At 38.7% G+C, this 27,938-nt stretch overlaps 1 protein-coding gene across 1 annotated transcript; it reads left to right on the top strand.

Moving 5' to 3' along the window:
- The first annotated feature begins 1,659 nt into the window (after nt 1-1,659).
- On the top strand, nt 1,660-27,034 carry CEP78 (centrosomal protein 78). Its single transcript, XM_086629392.1, is given in 17 exon segments — nt 1,660-1,912; nt 2,146-2,321; nt 2,949-3,021; nt 3,549-3,652; nt 4,426-4,600; nt 6,291-6,404; nt 6,629-6,693; nt 10,967-11,075; nt 11,687-11,704; nt 12,741-12,876; nt 13,823-13,868; nt 15,012-15,155; nt 21,979-22,056; nt 23,182-23,348; nt 24,859-25,012; nt 26,514-26,727; nt 26,730-27,034. Coding segments are annotated over 17 exon segments (2,331 nt in total).
- The last annotated feature ends 904 nt before the right edge of the window (nt 27,035-27,938 follow it).

Genomic DNA, 27,938 nt, shown 5'->3' with positions numbered 1-27,938 from the left:
CAATTTTTTTTTTGTCTCCCTATAAACTTGCCCAGCTGTTTTTTGAATCACTGTAAACATAGCTTCCCAAAAACTCTTAGCATGGAGCTGGATTTCTCGGTTTTACTGTGAGATTTGTTTCTTTTTTTACTTTAGTTTCTCACTGGCTAGTATCATCTGATGCCTTCTTGCTTCTGTGTTGAAAGAGATAGTAAATAATTGCCTCCCGTGTACTGTCTCAGTGCCAGTCCAGATATTCTAGGGCTCTGTCAGAAACACTGGCTTCCATGCCCAAGAGTTCTGCTTTGCATAGTTGTTTCTCAGTTGGAAGTTATTGTGGGTCTGATTAGTTTGGCCCTTTTCTTTTCTAGCTGCGGGTTAAAACTTCAGTGCTAGGTCCAGGAGCTCCTTTCTTTATTTCAGTTAGAGGCGCGATGTTCAGATTTTGCAGTGAAAGCCATCGTGAAAGAGTATTGCTCAAGCTCTGGAGATAAAAGGCTAATTAATACATTGCGCATTGATACATCACCTGAAATCAGTGATGCTTTACAATTGATGGTCATTTTCATCTGAAAGCTGAAGTGTTGGATTAGAATTTAGTCATTTCTGTTCCTGTGGCCACAGTGTGGTCGTTGTCTAATGGTAGTAAATTAGAACTAATATAAAAGAAATAAAAGGGCATGGAGGAACTATTACTAGAGTTTCTGTTCCTATTACAGTTTCAGTGATCCAAATACCAATAATGTAATTATTTTTTTCTGAGTTATATTCTTACAAATGGCTGTCCCCGCATGCTTGTACGTGTCCAGTAATTCTTGTCCTATGTTGACACACAGAGTGTTTCAGAAGATTGGCTGAAGCTTTCTAGTTTTTAGCAATATGGAAAAATGTTTGCAATGTGAACAATGCTTGATATCCTGTGTGGGATAGTTAATGCTGTCTTGAGCAATAAATAAATAAATAAATGGGTCCTCCAAATAGACTGACAAGTGTTCATATTGAGACTGGGGAATTACTTACTCCTAATATCCGTGCCATAGCAGTATTTAGAGATTTTTCTTGGGAGTTAGTACTGTTTTGCTACATGGGTACTAGTGTATAACAAAAGCTTATGCCTGAAAAGTGCTTTCCTAAATTTACTGGGATAAGCATATAAGGTATACAATAGCAAAAATATTTAGGAAATCACACCTAATTATGAGAATTTAGAGTTTTGATTGAAGTAGCAGAGAAGCTCATAACTAGTTCTCTATGGAATAGTCATTTGTAACCTTTGATGTTGGATCAGGGAGTATCTAAGGCTTTCAGAAGCCTGCAGATCTTGACACTATGAAATTAAATGTTAAGAGGAAAACAAGAACTTTACACTAGGCCTTTTGTGTTTTGGGTATACCTATTTGAGTGGGAGAAGAAAAATGCAAGTTTGTTGTTTTTTTTTCCCACCCTCTTACTCATTCAGCTGTACTTGCACAGGTAATGAGCATCACAAGACATCAATGGTTTTTAGCTGCCATATCAAAGACATGTAAATGCTATACAATATGCATTAACGTATTCATTCACGTTTTGGGTATGCATGTTGAATTGAGACTGTTGGGAAATCAATTACACATTGGAAAAAGTTTGTATCTTTTTTTTTTTCCTCCTTTATTTTAGAGAGGCGTTTATCACATAAGAGAAATGATTGAGTCAGTCAAAATAAGGCGACAGTGCATGCTGGATTTCTACTCACATTATGAACATCTTTGTGCTCTTCAAGGCTCTGTGCCACTGAAAGCTGTGAAGGCTAACCCAAGTCAGGGTGCGCTTGATCTAGTTGTAGATCGCATCAAAGCTGCTGATTGGGCTCCACTTCTGAATGCTGTCAGGCATAATAAGACTCTGACTTCTATTGGAATAAGAAGTTTTCATCAACAGAGTCTTGGAGAATCAGGTTGGTACTGATGGCTGTAAAACGTAAATATGTTGATGTATGCATGATAGAATTTCACAGACAATTTGTTGCATAAAACTTTTGTGTGATTGAATACGTGGGGGGAGAAATTGTAATACCTAAGGAATTATTTCTGTTTAGGAAAAGCTGCAAAAAAGCAAGGTGTGATTATGATTGCTTTTAAGTCAATAGGGATTGGATTTTACTGATGTGTGATTTTTGTTCTTTACTAGGAGTTGAAAGATATAAGACTTACTTTAGAAGGAGAATTCCAGCAATTCAATCAAAAGACTTGACTGGGCAACTATGCAAGGCTGTCAAAGGCTGTCTCAGTATATCAGATGTACTGAAAAATTTAGAACTACAGGGTTTGCTTCTGAGGGAGAGAGATCTAATACTTTTAACAAAGGTGAGAATATGTTAGTACACAAATAAATGGAAAGTATGCTTAGAACTTAGAGAAGTAGCAACTAGATTTTATAAATATTTGTCACAGGCAAGGATGTTCCTCTTCTAAGATATCTTTGTATTATCCGTATGAATCATATGAATGATTATGCTGAGACATTCAGTATAACCTAATCTTGCCGAGTCTGTCAAAATCCCATAACCTTCCCTTGCCCTGATGCATCAAGGCATATTAGAAAGTTCTTAGCAACATCTCTGCCATGTGTTCAGAGTGCGTAACTTCTGCTTATGACTCAAAGTATCATGCATGTACATGACAGAAGGAAAATCGTGGGACACCGAGGAGAGACAAACAGGTTATTGGAACACTTTCCAGTTTGCTCACGAGTGGCTTCCGGGAAGGGAGGTTGCCGCTTTTTGCGCAGAGGCTACAGCTCCTCAGGTGCTTGAGAAATGAACCAGCTTAGACTGAGCTTTAAGGTTCACCTGTTTTGATCTTCCACCGAAGCCCCTAGGGTTTCTTGTAGGGAGCACAGAGAGTTCTGTGCAGTTTGAGTGACCTGGTCTTTTCTCTGTTTGTATTTTTTCCTTTTCAAGCCAGTTAACTAACATTGTTTTTATTCTGAAGGGCTTGGCCACAGCTTCGTCTCTGGAGAGTTTGTCTTTAGCCCACTGTCCAATTGGAGATGGAGGATTAGAAAGTAAGTTCAGAATCAAAACCGTGTAAATATACTTCTCTCTTTTTTTAGTCTTTAAATAGATAAGTAAGTTTTTCAGTGTTTCCATTCCTGTTTTAAATTTGTCTATAGCGATTAAAAGAACAGTAATCACTTTGTTCTACATGACTTAACATTAAAAGACCTGAATTTCTTCACCCGATGCTAGTAAATAGCCATGCTACTTTATAGTAATGTTAAACTTTTATTTAAAACAATAGTCATAATATTTGTTTGAGGTTAACTCTTGGTTTGTTCATGTTTACGTAAGTAAACTGAAATAAAATATGTTCTAGCTTGTTCAGAGTCTTTGCCAAACGCTTGCACTAGAAACACATAATCTTGGAACGCTTTAAATGTATATAAAAATATATTTAGCATTGCAACACTAGTTCTTTGTCAAGGCTTTCACCTATTAAAGCTGATTCAGCTTCTTAACATGGCAGTGAAAAAGCGTGTTCTGATCTAGCTGTGGTGTGCGTAGTTAACATGCATGCTTTTGTTTTCTTCAGCAATCTGTCAAAGCGTAAAGAATTCAGCTACTATCAGATATGTAAACTTCACAGGATGTAGCCTGACATGGCGAGGGGCAGAACATATGGCAAATGTGTTAAAGGTAATTTAATCACCTTGTTTAGAACCAAATGTTCGCAAGAACTTAGATACTTTTGATTTTTACTTTTATTTTCAAGCTCTGAATCCATCAAAGCACTTTGTGAGCAGCGTATTTGAATCCCAAAGTTAGGCATGTGAATAGTCCTTCTGAAATTTGTGACTTAGTGTGCCAAAAGTAGCTTAGTTTACTGGTGTGGGATTTCAATATGACATTTCTTAGTAAACATGAGTTAAATAACAGTTCAGTCTGATGTATTTTCTTTAAATGAGGATTAGGGCTGTAAATGTCTGACGTTTATTTTGGGGAGCACTTCTTCCATTGCCACAGATTCTGAAAAATTACTTAAGTATTCTTAAGCATTGGGTAAGAATAATTGAGTTGACAGTTTAGAAGCTACTAATTAACTCATTAGTAAGCTTGTGACTAGTACAATATTCTAATTAATGTTAGCATTGGTTTGCATGAAAGCTCAAAATTTCCTAGGGTGTATTTCCTGTTCAGGATGATTTAAAAGGGTCAGTCTGCCAAAAGAAGGTAATAAGATGTTTTGTAGCCATATTTAATAATTTGTATTGCAAATCAGATGATCAGAACAAACATGACTTAACTGTAATGTTTAAAAATGACTTGTATTTCTTGAACTCAGAAATGGCGTAACTGTGTTTCTTCTATCAGCACTCAAGCCATTAAACATCAAACAAAGATAACTTGTGACCTTGTCATCAGTAATGGCTGTGCCTTCGCACTTGGTAACAGCTTCTTTGTTTGCAAAGCACCAGGCGATGAAAAGGCATGGTGAAGCCTGGGCTGGAAGCCTGCGCTACAGGATACCTGACCTTGACTACATGACCGGCTTGAGGCGAATTACTTTCAATTGCAACATGCTTGTTGGAGATAGAGGAGCAAGTGCCTTTGCAGACTGTCTAGGAGAAGACCTTTGGCTAAAAGGTACTGGGAAATGTTGACTCTTAAGATATAGTAGTGGCAGGCAGAAAACTTAAAATAGTCAGTTACAGCAAGTGTCACCAGAAGAGTAGCTCACTATTTAGCTAGAAAAAAGTAATCTCTTCTTTTGAAAAGAAATTTCTCTTCTTTTTTTGAGTTGTCAAAGTGATTATGTCTTCTAGGATTGTCCTCTAGTATTTTAGAAAAGTATTGTTTGTTCTATGGTATATATGTACAAAATTATTAACAGTGGTGGTGTAAGTCATAGTATTCTGTACATGGAATTAAATACTTGCCTGCTGAAATTGTTTTATAGTTTGAGCCAAGTGTACAAATAACATGCATAGTGGTGGAAGAGGATCAGATTAAAGAATACTTAAGCAAACTGGACATAGAGAAGTCCGTAGGCCATGGTGGGATGCATCCAGAAGTGCTGAGGGAGATGACTGATGTCATTTTGAGGCCACTCTCAACAATCTTTGAAGGCTCATGGTGATTGGGAGGAGTGCCTGAGAACTGGAGAATAGCAAACGTCACTCCTATCTTCAAGAAGGCTGAGAAGGACTTGGGGAACTACAAGCAAGTCAGCCTTACTGGGTTCCTTGGCAAGGTGGGGATGTGCTGCCATCCAGAGGGACCTTAACAGGCTGGAGAAGTGGGCTGATGGAACCTCAAGAAGTTTAACAAAAGGAAGTTCCAAGCCCTGCACCTGGGCAGGAATAATCCTGTGCACCAGAATGTGCTGGGGGCTGTGTGGCTGGGAAGCAGCTTTGCAGAAAGGGTCCTGGCGGACAACAAGCTGACCATCAGCCAGCAAAGTGCCACTGTGGCAAAGAAGGCTAATGGTATTGTTAAAGGAGAGGCCACTGCCTGAGCATTCTCGTGCCATTCAAGGAGTTGCACTCACACCACCCAAGACTTTAACTGCCAGGACCAGAGTCCCTTCGCAGTGGGCAACTTCAGTGAGCTGATGGGTGCCTCTTTCAGCTTCGCACGCGCGCGCACACCCCCACACCCTCCACTGTTGCTGTGAGGGTGACTGAACACTGACACAGGTTGCCCAAAGTGGTTGTAGAGTCTTCAGCCTTGAAGGTGTTTAAGAGCTGTCTGGACAGGGTATGGGGCAACTGGCTTTAAGTGAGCCTGCTTGAGCAGGGGTGTTCGGCAAGATGACCTCCAGAGGTCACTTCCAACCTCAACCATTCTGTGATTCTGTGCATGCACAACATGAAATAAATGATCAAGTCCATGAATAAATGATGAAAGCCATGATAGTACTGTTCCATGGTGACCACGTAACTCACTGATGTGTGCAAGCAATAAGCTTGTAGAAGCATTGACAGACTGTTCAGATGCAAGTTGTGTGTTTGTACATGTGATGTTACCTTGGGCGGTTGAATTGTCTACTCGGAATTGCCAAAAACGGTGACTTAACTGTGATTTTTGTATTCCTTCCTTTGCAGTTGCTTAGCAGTTATTTCTTAATGTTGATCTATAATACTGATTTAAATTTCTAGTTTTCCTCTCTGAAAGTAATATTCTTGTTTTTACATATGGCTGTCTTGTCCTTTTTTCTCACACATCATGTTCTGTGAAATGGAGGTTTTCAGCAGGTGTGGATTAATTTTATTAGATATTGACTACAGGTTATGCCACTGAATATATATTTTTTTTTTTTCCTTAAACATTTTAGCACTTGATTTGCAGCAGTGTGGAATATCCAATGAAGGAGCCAGGTCATTATTAGATGCTCTTCAAACTAATACAACACTAGTGGTACTTGACATAAGAAAAAATCCATTAATTGGTATGTATCTATCTACCTCTGTCCTCTTTGTGGTGTTTTGTGGGTTTTTTTTTTCCCCCAGTAACTCTGGAGGGAAAAATAAACCACTTTTAAGGAAAAAAAACTTGTATTTTGCTAAACATTTTTAAAACCGGAGAATGGAGCTGGGCAGGAATCAATGATCTGTTTGTTTGCATAAATACTTATACAGGAAATTCTTAATAAGATATCTTAATTCATTCTAGATCACGTTGTGATGAAAAACATTATTGAAAGAGTTCTTATGAATGGAAGTAGTGCTAATTCAGAGGTATGTGTTAGGCATTTTGGGGTGAGTTTGGGGTTTTCTTTGTAGCTGCCATTGCATTTTTTTTTTAAAGGACAGTTTTGTTCAGAATGACTCTAAAACAGCTGTTCTAGTAATAAACAGAAGTCTGACTCTTAAGCAGTTTAAACAAAAAACACTACAAAGGGAAAAATTAAAAACACTATCAGCAACATGATACTGTATTGGGCATTTTGTATGTTTCCTTATGTAATTTAAGGTGTAACATGTAATAAAACCAGGATATCTATTCAGTGAAAAGAAAAATGCATGTGTGTGTATACTTGGGCATTACTGTAGAATGTTAAGTAAATATTGCTGCTGGACTGCTGGAAGGCTTTCTCCTGCGTATGTCTTTCTAGTTAACATGCTAATAAGAACTTTTAATTAAAAAAGTAAAAGAAATCACACTTTAAAATTTAAAACTTAATTTATTTTAAAACTTGTTTTGTCATTAATTTACATAGTTAAGATTATTTTTTAAGTTACTTGAGACTATCCTTTCCAATACCATCCATCTAAAAACCTGGAGTTTAGTACCCCTTGCCGTCTTTATCTGTTAGTTCATAGAGAGTTTGCAGTAATGTGCATAAACTGCATACCTAGACCATTTATGATTAAATGTACTGTTTAAATACTGAGTTATAAACCAGACATTGGATTCAGTTCCCAAAGGAGACAGCAAACAAACGAGTGTACTCTTTTTCTTAGCAGAGCTGCAACAATCTCAGTTCTTGTTCTGGAACTTAGTGCTCTTTTGGTTTTGAAAAGGCTTAGAACTGAGAGCTGTGGGTATGTAGGGAATATCTAATAAGCTGAGAACTTTGTTTGTAGAATTCCTTGAGGATTAATACAGTTCCCCACTTCAATCTCTTAAAGACTTTTTTGGAGAAGTTGAAGTTGGCTGTGAAGGAGTACTCTTTTCCTCTTGGCATATGGAATCAACACTTGCAAAATGTTGCAGGGATGACATGAAAATAGCATCTGTCTGGAGATGCTCAAGATGATTGGAAAGTTGAAGCATGAAAAGAAACAACTCTGTGGGGAATCTCCCATATACTAAGAGATCACTCAACTCAAGACATTTGTTTTATATTCATCCAAGCAGTGCTGTATCTTAAGTCTTATTGGCGATGCTAGTAGTAATTCTTTGTACCTCATTAACAATATGAATGAAAAAGGACTGAGGGCTAGCTTGCTAAGTAACTTTGCTTCTTCCACAAATAAAACCAGACTGGATCTATTATTTCATAAGCTCTGTAAGTAGGCTGTTGTAAATAACATTTGCTGTTTATCATGGGAACAGTGCAGACACTCAAAAAGGGATAATTCACCGGTTTAGCAACATGAATGCAAACATTTGATGTTGAAGTTGCGATTCTTTTGAAACTGAAACGTTTACTGCCCTAATCCAGGATTTACAGTTGGTTTTGAGCTCAGTTACAGAAGCCTGGATGTTATGAAGAGAAAAACAGTAGAGTTTCTTTGAGGTAGTATCTTGATGTGATCTATATTGAAAGTCAGCCACATGGGGTTTTGTTTTGTTGTGTCGTGTGTGGGTGTTGGTGGTGTGCTGTTTTGTGTTTTTTTTTGTTGTTTTTTTTTAAGGAGTCAAAACTGTGGGAGTACATCAGTAAATCGTCAAAGGTATTAATGAAGACATGCAGTTGGTCATTTATCTCTGTTGCAGAAAAACTGCAAGGACTGTTTCTTCATACTGTCAATAGTCACAATTCAGCCATAGGATTTAAAAAAAAACAATGTACAAGTGAAAACAATTTATAAGAGTGTCTTTGTGAGCGTCGTAATGGCGTATTCTAAATTCTGGATGTTACTAACACTCTGATTCTTTCTGTTTTTAACAAGTTTTAGCATAATATAAGACTTTCAGTTATTTTTCAGATTTTCCATGTTTTTTTTTATGCAGGATCCATTATAGACTAAGTTTACAAATTTAAAAAGCGATGTTTGTTTCTTGTAGCTTAAGCTTGTGAAACAGAATACAGTCAGTTATCATCTACATTGCTTCCTTTTGTTATCTATGTACTGTCTCCAAACCTGTGAGGTTTTAAAAGAATGCGCTGGTCCGTTTTTTGTAGTGGAGAAAACGTGTATCTATCTTTGAAATTATTTAGTTAAGTAGGGACTTTTTTTTTCTTTTACTTGTTGTAGTTGCTGAAGATCTGGATTTCATATTGATAGAAAATGAAGAATCAATTGGACTAAGTTTAGCCTATGTGTAGAGACTTCCTGAACACAAGGCATAAGATGTAGTTTTCTGTGAAACTCATCTGTCACTTAACTCTGTGGCAAGAGGCCTAACTCATACCATATCTCACCCACAGAGAACTAGAGTTGCAAGGATGATCTTCTTGAGTACTGCTTCCAGTTTATCTACCTCTGGTTTCAGCTTTTTATCCTGCCAGAGTCTTAACTGTCATAATTCTCATGAGTAAAACTTAGTAAAGTGTCTTAATTTGTTTGTATCTAAAAAGAGACAGAGCTGCATTGTGTACCACCTTATCATGGCACCTGTGGTGTCGACTTCATGGTTTTGCTTAGGCAGAAAACATATGAAGGTGCTGCTGTGTTGCTTTACAGAGGGAAGTTTGGTGGGCTGTTTTTGGATGGCCTTGTAGTAATAAGCCATCTTAACTACAAAAGATCATTTATTGGCTGCCAAAGATAGCCTATAACGTACTGTCACCACTTGCTTACTGGATACCAGTCACAGCAGCCCTTCCATCTTGTTGTGCATAAAAACTGGTTGTTTCTCTTTGCTTTTCAGTGCCATGTAGGTGCTTGCCTTTTTGGTTGGGTTTTCAAGTCTGCAGGAAGAGCTGCCTAGCACTAATTGATACTTTTAAATATGATGGGCAGCTGAAAGAGAGGAAAATTGTATTACTATCTAGCAGCACTGAGTAGCTAGTATCGTGGATTGTAATCGTAGATATAATTGATGTAATAGATGGTGAAAGTTTGTGTAGATTCTGAGAGAGACCAAGTAAGATCCACTGAAGGTGTCTGTAAAACAAGTTGCCTTCATAGTCTCAGCTCATGGACTTAATCTTCAATGTTGTCATCTAAGTATGTTGTACAACAGTAGCAGGCACCAAGACAAGAGGCAGGCTGCTTGGCTAGATGAACTTCAGGTTTAACCTAGTATAGCCACTCTTTTATGTGTTTAGTAAAACAAAATTGAGATACTCTTGCTCTTACATGTTTACAATTTAATTTTAATCTTTCTGTCTTATTTTTTAGTTTAAAATGAACAATTCACTTGTCTACAGCTGGATCTAGCTCCTGAGACCTAGCAAAACTTACACAAGGATTACTTGAGTCCAAAGTTGGGTTTTTTTTTTTAAAAAAAAAAGGTTTTCTTGTCAATGATAAGCTTGGACTAAGCTTGGTTAGTTAGAGCACAGTAATGGCATTTTAATTTTCCTGTGTATTAGGCAGGAACAACTTTGGCATACTGTTGCCAATACTCTGATGTGGGGTTTAGGGCTATCTGAGATAAGCTTTGTGGTAGTATCAACTGCGTTTCCTTCAACAGCCGCTCCAGTGCTAGACTTTGTACTGACTATAGCTTGATGCACACTGAAAAATAAATGACACTGTGACTTAAGAATATCTGCCTGGAATAACAAAACTCTTGTTGGGAAAAGCGAAACATTTAAGAATAGAGCTGTTATAAGAAAATGAAGTTTTGAAGAACAGCAGTTGCCCTTGATTATCGCTATTGTCCTAACTTTAGTTTGGAGGCTTTTACTGTGTAAGGACGAATTTTCATTACAGGGTGTGAAAATCAACTCGGTATTTTTTAAAATACTAACTTTATTGTTAAGAGAAAGTCACATTAGGGAAGATTTTATTATTCTGGAGAACTTTGGCCTGAGGCAGTCATTCCTAACAAGCCAGCTTTCTGAGAATGAAAAGCAAAAGCGAGGGTTTCCTTTTAATAGGGTTGGTGCCATGTTTTTAATTATAAAAGGAGAAGTGTTTTGCACAGGAGAAAGGAAAATATTGGATGGGATATTACAGTGGTGTTCTAGGAACACTTCCTGATAACGTAGCGCTCAAACTCGCATTGAGTCTGTATTTGAATTTAGGCTTTGTGGAATTTTTACAGTTTGTTTTCTGTAAGTAGCAGTGTTCTCCATATAGCTGACAACCCCCCCTCTAATCTTAAATGAGTATCTCTTTAAATACCAGTTACTAAACCAGTTTGTCTTTCTTTAAAAAAAAAAAAATCTAGTATAAGTGGCTGACGTCTCCATCTTCCAAGGATGCTTTGAAAACTAGACCAAAGAAAAGAACTATTGTCCTAGGAAGTGGTCGAAAAGGAAAAGCTACTATTCGTCTTGGTAATACTGTCTTTATTTTCTCTACTATAGTAAATTTTGTCTACAAAGTAATCTTTTGATGTTTAAGAGCTTTAATTATAAAAGATATGATGTGTCTAAATGTCAGTGTTTTGCAGAATACTTGTCTTTACTGAATTAAGAATAAATGTTTTTTTTTTTTTAATGTGTCTCCTATCATCAGTGGTTTCTGCAGGAAACTTGCTCTTGTTTTTAGTGCTGCTAGATATGTGGCTGCAAAAATGGCAAGATATACTGAATTAAATATCTGGAAGCATTGCACATACTTATTCTGAGTGCATCCTGTCCACCAGCTCTCACTTCTGGGAAGCTTGGTAGAACGTTGCCTAGTTCTTCTGACATTGCAACCTTTCTGTAGCAGGCTGTTCTCCACCAGAACAAACAGGCATGCATTTTTTTACTGATGTACAAAGTATTTTAATACTTTTTTTTTAACTTCATGTAAACCTATTATAAATAGTATGTTTAAAATAACATAGGTGTCTTGAATATTAATGATCAAGTACTGGCAGATGTGATGCACTAAATATTTTTCAATAAGTTACTAAAAATTTCACAGTAATACATTTGGCTGTCTTTCATTTTTGCTCTAGTTATCTGGAAGCAGAGAGGTAAGCATAAATCTAATTGAAGTCTTTGTGCAAATAAACTGTGGTGGTCAGGGTGATGGAAGGAGAACGTGCCTGGCAAATGTAGTTGTGGTGTTTTTTGGTTTGTGTTGTTTTTGGGTTTTTTTGTTGTTGTTTTTTGTGGGTTCTTTTTTGTTTGTTTGTTTGTTTTAAAGAGAGGGAGGGAATCGGGAGCTGAAAACTACTCTTTATCCTGTCTACTTGTTGAGAACGAACTAATGCTTGGAATCCCATCACCACATTTGCGCATTTCTGTACCATTACAAAATTAGTTGTTTTATTGATCTCAGAGAAACAATAAGCTGAGTTCTCACTAGTTTGACTGTATGAAATACTAAGTGAACGGTTTTCTGGGCTTGTTATTTTCTGACTTACATAGAACCTGGGTTAGAGTGATCATCCACGCTAGGTATTTATTCTGAATCTACTTTCAGTGGTAGTGTATGGTTTAAAGAACAACAAATGACTGGACTAGTGAACATGACTTTTCATTGTTGTTGCTCTTAAGTGAAGATATTGCTGGTGTTCTGTAGAAGCGACCAACATCAGTACCAGCTTTAGCTTCAAGCATTATGTCAGTTATAACACGGATGTTCTTCACACTAAAGCCACCAGAGGGCAATTTGGAGCACATAGATAGCCTTATTGTCTATGTGGAGTGTCTAAGCTCCCACTTGAGACAACAGAGTTAGGTATTTGAAATCGGTCATGTGAATAAACCTCTTCAGCTACAAAACTTCCTTTTTTTCAGTAACAGTGTGCCTTACTTACATCAGCCTAACATAGCAGTTAAGTATACCAGCTTATAATTGCAAGCAGATAACCTGTCCACCCCTCTTTTTGAGAAGCAAAATAAAAGTTTTTGAACACTTCAGCAAAATTAAACTGAAAGGTGGATTTCCTACGGTCCCTTTTATTACACAGGAAATTTTACTTATGAACAGTAAACTGTGAATTTATGTGTCAATAACTAGGTATAATGAGTTCTCTTTTCTCCTGTTCTTGCTGTTCAATACAGGATTAACATCTAAAAAGTCTCTAAGTCCTGGGAAAAAAAATACCTCCGTAAAAGATAGTTACTCACCAAAACCACTTCCACCAGGCACAAAAGGCTTCCTGCCTTGGCGGACTGCAGAACGTGCAAAGAGATGCAGGTGAGGTTTTTGCATGAGAAGAGAAAATATTAAAGCGTAAAACCTGCATGAAGAATGTAGTAGAGGGCAGTGTTAGTTTTTTAAAATACATATTTGAAAGTTACAGACAGAATTTTATATTGCATCTGTATTTTTTTTGTTTATATAAATTTTGAGGATGTTACATAAATTCTGTTCCAGTAAGTTTTCAAAACACACAAAAAGATACAGTTGATGGCCGTAAAAATATCCAGGTGTAGCAAAAAAAAAAGACCCACCTTGCACCTTACTTGTTTGTTCTCTTGTTACTATTGATTTATCAGATTTACCATAGCTGAAGACGCGATTTAGCTTCCTAAGCTTGTAGTATAGTTGATTTGGCATCCAGTTTGAGGTGCTTTGGTATTTTTTCCAGCTCTTTTTTCCACTCCATCTACCCCAGTGCAAACAGAATTACTGTGATCACCTAAGCCCTGTGAAGTTAAATAAAATATAAAAAATTGTTACACATGGAAGCGGTAATATTAATATCATGCTTCCTTTTGAAACAGTTTTTGGTTTGGTTTTTTTATGTATTCCCTAGACCTTGGCCTCTTAAAATGGAGGCTATATAGATATTTAAACAAAAATTACTTAATGCTCTATTGTAACTATTTTTATTACACTTGTTTTTCAAAATGCTGAACACCAAATTCTCCTGCTGATTGTTGTTGATCGTAATTAACTAAGCAGGATGCCTATTGAAGATATTAACGTTAGCATCCAGTGGTGTTGCTCTAATTCATCATTAAGTAGGAGTACTAATAGAACAAAATGAGGATGAGTGTTAAAAGGATACAGTGCAGTGTCTGATGCTATTTTTATTCTTATTGCTTCACCTGTCCTAGAGTCTGATGTTTGGAAATGGAAGTAGTAACGATGACATTATAAACTTAATTTTCTCAAAAGTGTTTCTTTCTAACTTTAGAGGAGGACCAGTGGATAGTACTGAAGAATTACCAGTGAAGATTCAGGTACTCTCTCTCATGTGATAGTTTATTTAGTAGATGAATGCACGAAAAAAAGATGGAATTGTCTAAAAGTTAAGACTAGAACAAACTTTTAAAGTTTCTCTCCTGTAGAAGCGCAAAATAGTAGTTTACATCACTATTTGGTTGAAACTTCTTTGATGCTTATTTTATTCCCATTTCTGTGTCACTGTTTTTGGGTTTCTTAGCCTTATGGGCAGCTGCGTTTGAGTATGGGCACAATCCCTCTAGAGACAGTAAGGACAATTAACAGCATTTTTCTCTGAAATGTTCCGCTTCCCCCTTCCTCTCTTTCCTCCTTTTGCTTCTGGTCTACATACTTGTGTTTGCACCCATGTGTGAACTTCTGTGGTAAACATACCAGCAGGGGGAAAAATATCCCCTCTTTCTTCCTTCTTCTTTGCATCTCATTTCCATCTCCCCCAGCCACCAGAGGAGAGCTGGAGAAGTGTGTAAGTGTGCACTAATGAACTGAATTGGCTCACAGAAGGGTCTGATGGTCACTGAAGTCAGCACACTGATCCTCTGCTCTGGTGTCAGCTTCCCAAGGGCCGCAGTGCTTCAGGAAAACCTGCTCCGGCACAGGCTGTCCATGGAGCACAGCTCCTTCAAACCATCCCTCCGCTCTGGCATCGGGTCTTCCCTGGGCAGGAGCGTGGGTGTCAGCTCCACCATGGATCATCTCCTCCTCCTCTGAGCCTGGTGTTCCCTCTGCTCTTTCTTGCTTTTTTTTGTTCCCTCCTCTTCTGCCTGTCTGGCATTTTTTTCCCTTTCTGACACAGGCTTTCCCCGAGGTGCCACCACCTCGGCTGGGGTCTCAGCTGTGCCCGGCGGTGGGTCCGTTGGAGCTGGCTGGAAGTGCCTGTGTCAGGCACAGGGCCGCCCCCGGCCCCTGCTGCCAACACCTTGCCACATAAACCAAATATATGCACACATGCAATTTTTTTAAAAGTACTGTTCTGCGCATATTTATTCCAAAATTGCATAGCCGGACAACGTATATGTATTGTAAGGGACTCTGGGAAATAATTGCATTTAAATTAAGCTTTTAATACTGTTTAATCTTTGATTTTTATTGCACAGTGTAATGCTGTGCGTGGGTGTGTTTTTCTTTTCTGATGTAATTAGACAGATGTTCCTGTGAAAGTAACAGTAGAAAGTGCTTCTACATCTGAAACTGAAGACACAGAAGATTTAGATGATGTTATCCATCATCCGGATTTGGCAAAATCATTAGATAAGATTAATGTAACAAAGTATCAACAACTACAGGTGAGAAGCATTTTCTGTGCCTTAAAGTCCATTAAGGCAAATTATATCAATTAAACCATGTTTTGTTCAGAAAATTATGCTTAAGCTAATAACCAGTCATGGAGCAGGATTTCTGAATAACTTTTAATTATACTGCATTATTTCACACAGGCTTCCGTTTCAAAAGATGTGTGTCAACTATGCATGGGATTTCCAGTCTCTGAATAGTTCTAATGAAGATGTGTATAGTATAAGCATATTGTGAAATGAGGGCCATAATAAGGAAGAACTTCACTTAACACACACAGCTGCAATATGTGTAATTTCTCTATTCCAGTGCTGAATCATGGTTCACAAACGTTTTGATCAGTGTTATTGCCTGTAGTATTTCCTTTATAACTGTAATTTAATGTTTTTTCTAAGAGCTAGAATATTGTAATGATTGTTGTGTAAAAGTAATTTTTAAAATAACTGAAAGTGTGCTAAAGCTTCATTTTATGATTGAGCTTGGTAGCTTTTTTCATTTGCTTTTTATTATTCCCTCTGCTTCTTTGGTAGTTCTAAAAATGTAGCGGTAGTGAAATTGAGCGTTGCTGGAAGTGTCTTGTCAGAGAACATTCTTACAAAAGGTGGGGAAAACAAAGGGTGTGTTTTGGTGGCTCAGTAATGCTGCTGAGGTAATCTAGCATTATTATAAAGCAACACCCTCAGGCAGAATAACTGGATTGTTTCTGAAGTGTTGGGATTTAAATTCTGTCTGGAGAATCTGCACTGCTTCCAAATGGATACAGCTAAAACCAAGACCTATCATCAGTCTGGTTTTGGTGGTGGCTGTCATAGAGCACCACACTGGGTGAATAAGCTCTTCATATGTATAAATATTAAGGCCATAAATCTGTCCTTATGTAAACAAAGTACAGTCGAAACTCCACTTGTTGCAGATCTGTATGCAATGGGAGAGTTAGAGTGGCTTAGAGTCACTGTAGAAGGCAAAAGGACTGCAAATACTGATAAATAACTATCTGCCTTTTTTTTCAGTTCATGTATACTTTTTCTTTAGGCCTTCCCTTTTTCTCTCTAGAACTTTTATTCAGAAAGATTTTCAAGATTTTCACATGTTGCTGGGACTTGAAGTTGTATAGCAGCTTTCTTCTTTGTAGGTGATTTCATATTACTGTTTGTGTAGTAAGTCGATGTGCTATGCAGTGGCTTCAACTCTCATCAAGAGCATTGTGTCTGGAATCATGGAATTCCATGTCATATACATATTGCACCAAAAACTTCTATGCAGCAAGTACGCTGCTTTCGTGATGCTTTTCTTGGTGTTTGGAGAGGGAGGAATATTACCTCCAGGACACACTGCAGAGACAGGCAGTATCTTGTGCTTTGGGGAAGGGCTGTCATATAAACCTAAGGAACTGAGGCACCCCTCCTGTGAGGAAAGTCTGGGTGAGCTAGGACTGTTCAGCCTGGAGAAGAGAAGGCTCTGAGGGGATCGTATTAATGTATATAAATACCTGAAGGGAGGGTGCAAAGAGGACGGAGCCAGGATCTTTTCTCTGGTGCCCAGTGACAGGAATAGAGGCAGTGGGCAAAGCCGAAACACAAAAGGTTCCCTCTGGATGTCAGGAAACACGTCTGCTGTGAGGGTGACTGAGCACTGGCACAGGTTGCCCGGCGAGGTTGTCCAGTCATCATGCTTAGAGATTATTACAAAAACATCTAGACACAGTCCTGGGCAGCTTGTAGGTGTCTCTGCTTGAGCAGGGGTTGGACCAGATGACCTCCAGAGGTCCCTTCCAACCTCAACCATTCTGTGATGATGTGCTATTTTTCCAGGTTGGTTTTCAGCCATCTTAATGACTCAGTTGGCTTAGGTGTTTGGGTGTGTTCCAGAACTGGAACACAGTAAATGGCAGAAGCCTATGGCTGATGATGTGAGAGGTGAAGCAGAGGACCTTTTTTATCTGTGTTAATTAATCAACTCTTCCTGCAGAGCTGCTTGAGTAGGGAGCTAACTTGAGGAACCGATCTGGCTAAAAAGTAATCCAGTGTATTTGGCTGCAGCACACAGTAAACTAGGACACCCAGCAGTGCTAGAACAATGATGGGATTGGAGAGTGGGAGTAACAGTAAGAGGTGGGAACTCCTTAGGCTGCCACTGTGCCAAGAAAGCTCTCCAGACATCCCTTGATGTGACTAAATGACCATACTTTCGCTCTAGTGTGCATATCCTCGAGAACTTCTCTGCATCCTTTTGCTCAAAAAGGGACTTTAAGCGTACTACTTAGTGAAACAGTATTAGTGCTGTTTTCATTTTTTTTTAAAAATCCCTTGATTAACAAAAAGCTTATTTCTGCTTAAATGAAAAATAAAAACTGATAGACATTCTTTCCTTCTGCTAGGGGCAATCTGAAATGTCAGAATTGCCTCTGGTGAAAAATGTAGTTGAGGAAACCCTCAGATTTTGAAATTTTAATGAAGGATATAAATGCTGAACTTCACCCTTAGTATAGTTAGCGGCGTAACTCTTTCTACACATTAATACTATGTGAGTTATGTAGAAGTAGAGATTGCACTATAACTTTTTTAAAATAAGGACAACAATGTAATCAAGTAGAAAATCATGGCTGGTTAGTTACTGATTTTTTTTTTTTATATTTTTAGGTTTTAAACTTCAGTTTTATACCTCTGTCTGGTATCGATTAGTCATATTGCATACAGTAATTTTGAGGGCTACAGTTACATTTGCTATTCCTCCTAAAGGCCGTCAGTGCAGTGTTTCTGGACTATGCTACTAGAAGGCTCAGTCTTGTAGCTTGGATGTACATTTAGCTCTCTGATGTATTTTAACAATTTTTTTCTGCACAAAGACTAGAGGATTTTGTAAGGTAGTGAAATTCTCAAGAGCGAATAAAAGAATAAACATACGTATACTTGTAATTTAATGGTGACAAATGTATTTGCACATGTGCAAGGCATCTTCTTTTAAATGTAGGCTTCTCATACTGTTTGTGAGGAGATGTAGCTGCAGTGTTTGTCAATTTTTTTGTGAAGTCAGCCCACAAACATCAAATATTGTGTACATCTATCTAAAGTGTGATAAATCAAGTTTAAACAAGACCTCCAAATTTCTATTTAAAAAATCGTGATGATTTAACAATTTTCTAAGCCTCTGCCCTTGGAAAATACAAACCAGCAGTTTGAAGAAAAAGGTCAGTGCTGTCAACTTCAGAATTAGCTAAAATCTGTCCATAACAAAAATACCATAGAACTAAGGTTTCTAAAGTAGAGTTGCTTGCCAAAAATACTACACCTTAGAAACTTAAAAATACATATATACATATGCACACACTATAAATGGAACTGTAAGAATTCTTCAGGTCTGTGGTACCTGTGACAGATCTTAAAGCTAGGTTACAGGACTCCAGCTTATGTGTCAAGTTGTAAATGTAGAACATTATGGTCGCTACTTTCTGTGCTGTGCTTCTGTATCTAGAAGAGGGTTTCTAGCTCCTAGTGTTTCCACTTGCTCTAAAGTAGATTGCAGTAGGATTGTGGTATTTGCTGAGGGTTCTCCTTAGAGATTTGCCCCCACCCCATGCCTTGAGGCAATTTTGTTACATCATGGCACTTAGATACTGTTAAATCTGTTCCCAAATACTGTCTTTGAAATGTGTTTTTCCTATACCTCTGACCTCTAAGAATCTTTCTTGTGTGTTCAGATGGTAAAGATGTGACTAGCTTTCTAGTTCATGTTAGCTTGGTTGATGCTAGCCTAGGTATCTTAGGAGCAGGCTTCGCTGGACAGTAGTGACAGACACATAATCTTCACTCTGAGTGGTTGCCTCTGGAAGGGCTATATCTAGAATATTTTAGAACCTGCATCTTTGAATCAGATGCAAATGCCCCTCACATCCTTCAAGGCCTGTGAGGACCTCTGCGTTTGTAGGAGGATTATTTATACTATGCATTCTGTTGCACGCCAGTCTTCTCAGTTGATGGCTTGTATGAAGTGCAGTAGTATGCTTTTGAATAGGCTTTTGATAGTCAACAAAAGATTTCAGGACTATTTGAATCTTTGCTCCTCTGTATAACTGATAAGGTGTGCACAAAAAGCAGTGTCGCATGTTACATATATGTGCCTGTATACAAGGTGTATAGAGACATGAAGAAGCTTTGTATACTGTTAATTCATATAGATTACCCTCTGAAAAATGGAGCAGCGTGAGAATTTTGACAGTTTTCACTTCTGGAACCAGAAGACTGTGTTAAGGCGTGCAAGAACAAAAATTCCTATCTGTTCTTCCACTTCAGATGCTGTAACTAAAGACGATAATGCTCTGCTATGATACGAGAAAACATGGTGATTGCTTATCAAATCTTGACTACTGTTTGCTGAGACTGACACATTCACTATTTAAAACTAAAAGTTAAAACACAAGGGCAGGCATCTCATGAATAAGATTGGAATGTATTTGTTTGATATTTGGGTTTGTTTTTGTTGTTAATTCAACACTAAGCTACTTAACTTACTCAAACAGCTTGGAATTGTGAAAAACGTAACTTTTTCTGCTGAAGAACTAAGTGAAACCAATTGGGTAGAGTACAGTTCTTACAATTCAGAATTTTGTATTGCTGCTGTTGTAATAAGGAATAAAATCCTGGATGAAGAATACAATCCAAATATCCAGATATGGCTAGCAAGGATTTTTTTTTAGAACTCAATTTGAGCCTTTGCTGAGCTAGATGTATTTAGTTAAAAATGAGGTTTGAAAAGGCATAGAATCATAGTATCATAGAATGGCATAGGCTGGAAGGGACCTTAGAGATCATCTAATCCAACCTCCCTGTCATGGGCAGGGACACCTCTCAACTAGATCAGGCTGCTCAAGGCTCTGTCCAACCTGGCTTTGAACACCTCCAGGGAGGGGGCATCCACAACTTCTCTGGGCAATTTATTCCAGAGTCTTACCACCCTTGTACTGAAGAATTTCTTCCTAAGATCTAATCTAAATCTGTTCTCCTTCAACTTAAACCCATTTCCCCTTGTGCTATCAGTGGACACTCTTGTAAAAAGTCCCTGCCCAGCCTTCCTGTAGGTTCCCTTCAGGTATTGGAAGGCAGCTATTATGTCCCCCCGAAGTCTTCTCTTTTCAAGGCTGAACAATCCCAGCTCCCGCAGCCTGTCCTTGTAGCAGAGGTGCTCCAGCCCCTGGATCATCTTTGTGGCCCTCCTCTGAACACGCTCCAACAAATCTGTGTCTCTTTTATGGTAGGGACACCAGAACCGGATGCAGTATTCGAGGTGGGGTCTCACAAGAGCGGAGTAAAGGGGAAGAATCACCTCTCTTGACCTGCTGACCACACTTCACTTGATACATCCCAGGATGTGGTTGGCCTTCTGGGCCGCATGAGCACACTGCCGACTCATGTTGAGCTTCTCATCTATAAACACCCCCAAATCCTTCTCTTCAGGGCTACTCCTAACCCACTCTGTGCCCAGTTTGTATTTGTGCCTAGGATTGGCCCGACCCAGGTGAAGGACCTTGCATTTTGACTTGTTGAAGCTCATGCAGTTTGCACTGGCCCAATTCTCAAGCCTATCAAGGTCTCTCTGCATGGCATCTCTTCCCTCAAGTCAGTCCACGGCACCACACAACTTGGTGTCATCGGCAAACTTACTGAGGGTGCACTCAATGCCATCATCCATGTCGTTGACAAAGATGTTGAACAGCACTGGACCCCGAACAGACCCCTGAGGGACACCGCTTGACACTGGTGTCCATGTAGACATTGAGCCATTGACCACAACTCTTTCAGTGCGACCATCCAGCCAGTTCTTTATCCACCGAGTGGTCCATCTGTCAAATCCGTGTCTCTCCATTTTAGAGACAAGGATGTCCTGTGGGACAGTGTCAAACGCCCTGCACAAGTCCAGGAAAATTACATCTGTTGCTTTACCCACGTCAGCCAGCCCTGTAGCTTTGTCGTAGAAGGCCATTAAATCAGTCAGGCATGACTTGCCCCTAGTGAAGCCATGTTGGCTGTCACCAACCACTTGGTTATTTTTTATGTGCCTTAGTACAGCCACCAGGAGAATCTGTTTTATGATTTTACCTGGCACAGAGGTAAGGCTGACTGCTCTGTAGTTTCCTGGGTTGTCCTTGGTCCCTTTTTTAAAGATGGGGTTATGTTCGCCGTTTTCCAATCTGCAGGAACCTCACCAGACTGCCAGGACCCTTCAAATAAGATGGCTAGTGGCCTAGCAACTTCAGCTGCCAGTTCCATCAGGACCCGTGGATGTATCTCATCAGGTCCCATGAACTTGTGCACCTTCAGGTTCTCCAGGTGTTCCTGGACCTGATCTACTCCTACCCTGGGTGGTTCTTCACTCTCCCAGATCCAGCCAACATCCTCTGTGATTTGGGTGGTGTGGTTCGAGTGGTTGCCAGTGAAGACTGAGGCAAAAAAGTTGTTGAATATTTCAGCCTTCTCCATGTCCTCAGTAACCAGGTAGAAGAAGAGGAAGTAGAGAAGAACATACGTTCCTGATAATAATATCATAGACCCAAGAGACTTGTGCTGTAATCTCGTGTTACCTATTGCTATATTACAATTCTGTTAAGTGAATCACGCTCATTTCAACTTTTCTGTGTTAATTTTTTGTATCCTTAGTTACGTACTGGTAGACCTCTGTCATGTCTTTTTGTAGAAGATATGTTACTGCTTGGAATGCTGTATGGTAGTTGTTAATTGGACAATTTTGAGCTTTTGTGTAATATTGCATGTTGATCTGGCATTCTGTGATAAATTTCCTGATAGTTTCTCTGTGTTATGGTAGTTGGAGCTGGAAGAATGTATGGAAAAATTAAAGGAAGAACAAAGAGCAAGAGTAAGGGCTGAGGAAAGGATAATGAAGGTAATGATACTTCACTGTTAACCATCTTTACTTTTAAAGGAGGCACCAATTAAACTATCCACTTGCTTAATTAGGAGTAATTATCGATGACCTTTAATGTGGTAGCTTCCAGAGTTTCAGTTCAAAGCCACATGGATCATTTGCTAGCCTAAGGACAATGATGAAATCTGCATTTAGTAATGTGTGTTTGTTCTCCTGATACTGTTCCAGAGCCTTGAACTCCAGGTCAAGCTGCTCTTCCAATGTGTTTCATTCATTTGGTGTATTACTTATTATCTGGGGCATCCTGATGTTTGTTTTTTCTTGAGAAAGTGATTAAATCTGTTTGCCATTTGCAGCAGATGGGTAGTTCTTTGAGGTCTTCCACCTTCTTTATCGTGACTTGCACTGAAAAGCTGTTTGTTGCAAATGTTGTTTAGTTTGGCTTGTTCCGTCCCTTTGATTTTCAAGTTTTGTTTCTGCAGGCAATAAAATTGTTGGATAGTTTTCTGTAAAGCACCTTGGCCATAGCCATCAGTTGTTGCAAAGCACAGTTTTACATTATGACAGAACCGAACTAACGACTTGTCACAGTTAAATTGAGGTGTATTTCCCCTCCGTCCATCGTTGCTGACCTAAAGAGATCCTTTTGCATCAGTAAGCAGAATTTCTCGTAACAGAGTTGAGTGGAAGACAGTGTAAAGCAATAGATTTGGTTCTTAAAGGTGATCTGGAGTGGAATGAAAGTGGTGGTACCCTTTGGAACTTGAGCCACAAGTGGTACCCCACAGTACAGGCAGCAGATATCCACAAAGGACTCTTCCACTGTACAAAGTTCATAGTAGTCCTCTGGTGTGGCCATCCCCATCCTCCTGTAATGTGAGCACCTGCAGCAATTTCACTGTGGTAGCATAGAATTGCAGCTGTGGATAAACAAACCTGCACAGAGCTTAATATAACGGTGACCCGAACATTTCTGGTACAGGAAGCTCTGTATCAGTTACTTTGGCTGTTTCTCTTTGTCATACTGCTCTATAGGCTTGCAAAGGTGGGGCTGGGTATTTTGTTGTGGGGTTTTTTTAACTGATAATGATAGAAATTACTTTACCTTTTTCCTTTTTTTTTTTTTCCCCCCTCCGCTTATAGCTGGAAATTGAAAATGCACAATTAAGGAATCTGAATATCTCCCTGTCAGAGGTTCTTCATGCGCAGTCAGTAACCAACATGATTTTAGAAGATGAAGGTGTTCTAGGCAGCATTGAGAACTCTTTCCAAAAGTTTCACGCTTTTTTAGACCTCCTGAAAGATGCTGGGTAGGTTGTCACTTAATACTTAAGTGTTACTGTTTCTGCTGAGATCTCTTTCCAAAATTATCCTCCCAATGAAGTATGCTGCCCTCTCCCCCGCCGATTTCTAGGACTGTACTCACAAAGAGGAAGTAAGAAAAATTAGCTAGTTACCTACTGTTTAGTCTTTTCTCAGTGGGAAAAAATGATCCAGGCACTGTCCAGCTGAATTCCTGTATGTGTCCTTAGGAAAGGCTTTCAACAACCCCATTCCAAAAGAGAAAAAAGCTTCTATTGAAGCATGTTTCCAAGTCTTTATTGAATCACTTGTGGCTCTTGGCATTCCCGTGGTACGAAAGACTCAAAATGCAGTTCAACCAGCTTCAGAAAGTGTCCTGTTGCCTTGGGCCCTGTTTTACTAACTGAAGTGCAGAAATTTAGATGGATGAATGTGGCCTCTGTAATTAAATTCTGGGTTATTTATTATTACTTGAAATATTTTAGAGTATTGATTGAAGTTTGTCTTAAGGCTCTACCACTGTACCTGCAGTTTCTCAGAGGATGGTTCATCCTTCCCATTTGTCAAAGCATTTCAGCTTAAGTTCTCAAACCTGTAAACTTTATGTAGCCAGCTGTGACAGTCTTGTCCAGGAGAATGAAGGAATGATATGAAGATATATTATAGTCTACTCTGCATGTTCAGAGAAGACCGTCAAAGATTTTATTTGCCCTCTCTGCCTCCTGCTTCCATCCACCTCCAAACTGTAGTAATGTAACTTGATGTAAAATTCACCCTGAGGCTGCTCTAATTTTGTGCCAATCAATTGGTAGAGTTGCAGTTACCTTAAGAACAAATTTCAAACTTTGGAGGAAGGGAAAACTGCTTTTTCACTACATAAATTTTTCAGATGGGCCCCATGTCTATTCGTGATAATGGGGAGCTGCTCTGGAAGTTACAGAATCGCAATCACAAGGACTGCTCTCCTCAGTAAGCTTCTACATACAATATGCTGTGCTGTCAATTGATGGCTGCAACTTCTCACTTCTTACGGAGGCTTACAACACCCAAGTGGTTGGTTTGGCCAACTTGTGAACTGGCAGGTGAAACAACATGACTGTATTTGTGAAACACGTACTTGGATTTGGCTGTTTAGAGATTTTGCTAGTTTGGGAGATGTGCATTGATCTTCTGCTTGAATGACAGAGTTTTAATCTTTGTTCTGCCTGGCAGGGAATCCGCTTGCCAGCATCCTGCTCTGAGATCAGTGTTAACTGGGCGATCTTTGTCCTTAGCCTCATAATACTGAGTGAAGACTGACAGTTTTGAACCTGCAGGCTAATTTGTGCAAAGATAGGAAAATACCTTTAGCTACTTGCTTTCATCTTTATTAACCTATTTTGGGCTTCTCAGAAAATAATGGAAAAGCTGTCTTCAGAGCTTCAAACAGACTCTCTTTCCTCTTCTGATTTTCAATGTTTAGGTCTTTCACAGGGTAAGAATTTTTTGTGTCATTTTCTATTAAAATTTGTTTTACAGACTAGGACAACTTGCTGTATTAGCTGGCATAGACCAGTCAGATTTTGGTCTTTTGGGGCATCCACAAATGAATTCTACTCTCAGTAAGCCTGCAAACATTCTAAAGGAGAAGTCTTTTGAGGAAGAAAGGCAAGAACATACCCAGAATAGCAAAGTAAGTCTACAGAGGGAATGCTAGTGGCAATGTACTTGATGCTTTTTAAGGGACTTTTCAGCTATTATCCCCCTCTGACTGAAAGTAATGATTACCAAATGATCCATGAAGTTGTTACTGCAATCTTTTGCTGTAGCTGTATTTATACAGATCATAGTAATTCAATGATTAATGTAAGCTTTTTAAGTGATTACCATTTGGAACAGAAACCATAGTATCTTGTTGTACTGTACTAAAGAAAGCGTTGGTGGTAGTTATGTTGTTTCTTATTCTGAAATATGAAATTCAGTAGTGGTATGCATCCATTAAAAATGGAAAACACCATAATAGCGGTTTTTAAAAACTTAGTCCAATAGAGGGTAGTACAACACACCTATTGAAAAGCACGAATTTTAAGTAATTGCAATGTGTATGTCCAGTCCTGTTAGATTTCTGCATAGGCCATGCGATGAATTTCAAGCAACTATAAATTTGCAATATAAACAACATAAGGTTTTAGCTTTTACTCTGAAGTCAATAAGTAGAAAACCTGGATTTTTCAAGGGAGACACTAAAGTTCCCTTACAAAAAAAAAAAAAAAAAAAGACCAGGCTTAAGTTTTTAAGGCAATTAAAAATTAAGATACTGGCAGCCTACAGCCCTGTACAAGTTGGATTAAACTGTCATGCTAAGAATCATTCTGTATTCCAGTATGTTTCTTATTCTTGTTGTCTTTCCCATTAAGTGTTCCAAATTTGCCAGGAACACCATGAGCTCCTAAAGCATAATAGTAAAAAATGTTGGGTTTTTTTAACGGTGTGGAAAGCAATTTCCAGTTTTGCAGTTTGAATCAGCTAAAATTATTTGGAGTAATATAGCAATTTTCAGTTATTGGTTCTTGACATTTGTTATAGTTTTTTTTGCCACAGTGTTTTCAGCTGATGGACTCTTCTGCACTGTGACATTAACTTGTTCGTACGGTTTGTCTGAATCCTTGTTTTTCTAATTCAGCTACGTTTAGAAGCCTGAGATTAAAGTGCTTTTTAAGTATACATGGCAAAGGATGGTTACAAAAAGCTTCAACTAACAACACTACTCTCATATTTATCTCTCAGTATTGGTTAGTTTGGATTCTTGCAGCAGCTAGGTCTTGCAGGACAGACTGTTGGGATCACACTACTGTCAGCTAGGATGAATTGCGGGTGTTTCAGAATGATAGATATGATTAGGCTGTGGCTGCTTCAGTATAACTGACATGTTTCTGTAGTGTGAAGTTCAAGCTAGATGTGAAACTGTAACGTGCCTACTCTGTGTCATTACCACCCTCGCAATCTTCTGAAACTTGCTTGCTTTGAATGGTAGTAAAGGTTGTGTGATTGTTACTATCTCTGAATCTTCTCTATATTATGTAAAGACTTTATTTTGCTATGCAGATTTTAGTATATGGCAGTTGCAATACTCTATAAATAACTCTTTGTTTCTCTAGTTGCAGTAGTATCTTCATTAGAATTTCTTATTTCAGAACAGAGCTGGGGATGTCCAAGTTTCTCTTCCTGGCGTGTTTCAATCCCAGATGGTTGTGAATAATGCCTCCTCTGCCCTTAGAGAAATACAAGAACTGCAGACTGCTGGGCAGCACTACCAGCCAGGCTCATGGAAGGAAAATGAAGCTCAAACAATTAACCAAAATAAAGAGGATAAGCCTCGAACTAGTACTCCAACGTTCTCTGAGAGGAGAGTCAAAATGAACAAGCAAAAGGACATCACTCAGTAAGGCAGTTGGTTACCAGTCTAAGCTCATTTTCTGATTCCAGTGTACATATTAAAAGTAGTGGGAGCAGAATATCCAATGGTGCTTCTGGTGAAAAAAGCAAGAATTTTTCCTCGAAGAAATACATCCCTAGAGCAAATGAAACAGCAATTCCAATTGATGGAGCAAGAGCAGAACAAAGTAGACTGCAGACAGTAAACTGCTCTGGAACTGATACTGTAGGAGCTGGCTCTGAAATACAAGGTAGTATCCAAAGCGTTACCAGCCTTTGAAATGGTTCTAAAATGTTTGGACTGTCCTTTACACTTGCAAGATTAAAAATAAATCTTGGATGCCTCAATATAGTTTGAATTTTTTTGTGAAGTAAAGTAGAGTTTGTAACCTTTTAAAGCATTGCATTCTGTTTAGTATTCCTGTTTTATGTTTGCGTCACTTGTCATGAGATTTTTATTTTTGGAAATGTGCAAAGCGTTCATTTTGTACTACATACAGAGGATTCCTGGCGTATGGATTTTTTATTCCTGGTGTATATTACGGATGTCATAGAATGTAAACTGTTTTGAGCTAATAAAATTAATTTGAGTACCAATTTTTTCCAGTGTATTGCAATGGAGGTGTAAAAAATGGTTTAAGGGCAGACATCAATTCATGCCTAACAGTGCGTGGGTATGACCTTCCCAAAGGTAGTGGAAGTTTCGGATGCGAAAGTGAGCCCAGAAACATCTCTAGAAGAAATATTTAGATACAGCCATTCTTCCTTATTGGTATGACTGCAGATCATAGGTGAGAAGGGATCATAGAGTGGAAGGGATCTCTAGAGGATGTCTAGTCCAACTCAGTTGCTCTCGTGACCTAGAGACACGTGAGAACATAAAACTAAAAACATCATTATTTAACATTCCTGGGGTTTGCCTCCCAGATTCTTGTTCCTGTTGTTTTGCACAGGCAACTGATCTGCAGCTCCCAAACTATGGCACAGAGTAACACAGATTTTGATTTGCCTCACGTGGCACAGAAAATAATTTGTTTTGCACCAGGAGTAATAAGAAGATGCACTTCAGACTGGTCATGAAAAATAAAGTGGTATCTTTCTTCATGTTTGTACACTTGCCTGTGTGCCCTAAGGCAATCAGTGAAAAGCCTAATACAATAATTAGATATTAGATGTTTTCGTTC

The sequence above is a fragment of the Tauraco erythrolophus genome, chromosome Z (assembly GCF_009769465.1).
Source record: "Tauraco erythrolophus isolate bTauEry1 chromosome Z, bTauEry1.pri, whole genome shotgun sequence".
NCBI classification, from domain to species: Eukaryota; Metazoa; Chordata; class Aves; order Musophagiformes; family Musophagidae; genus Tauraco; species Tauraco erythrolophus.
This window is presented reverse-complemented; position numbering and strand designations above follow the sequence as displayed.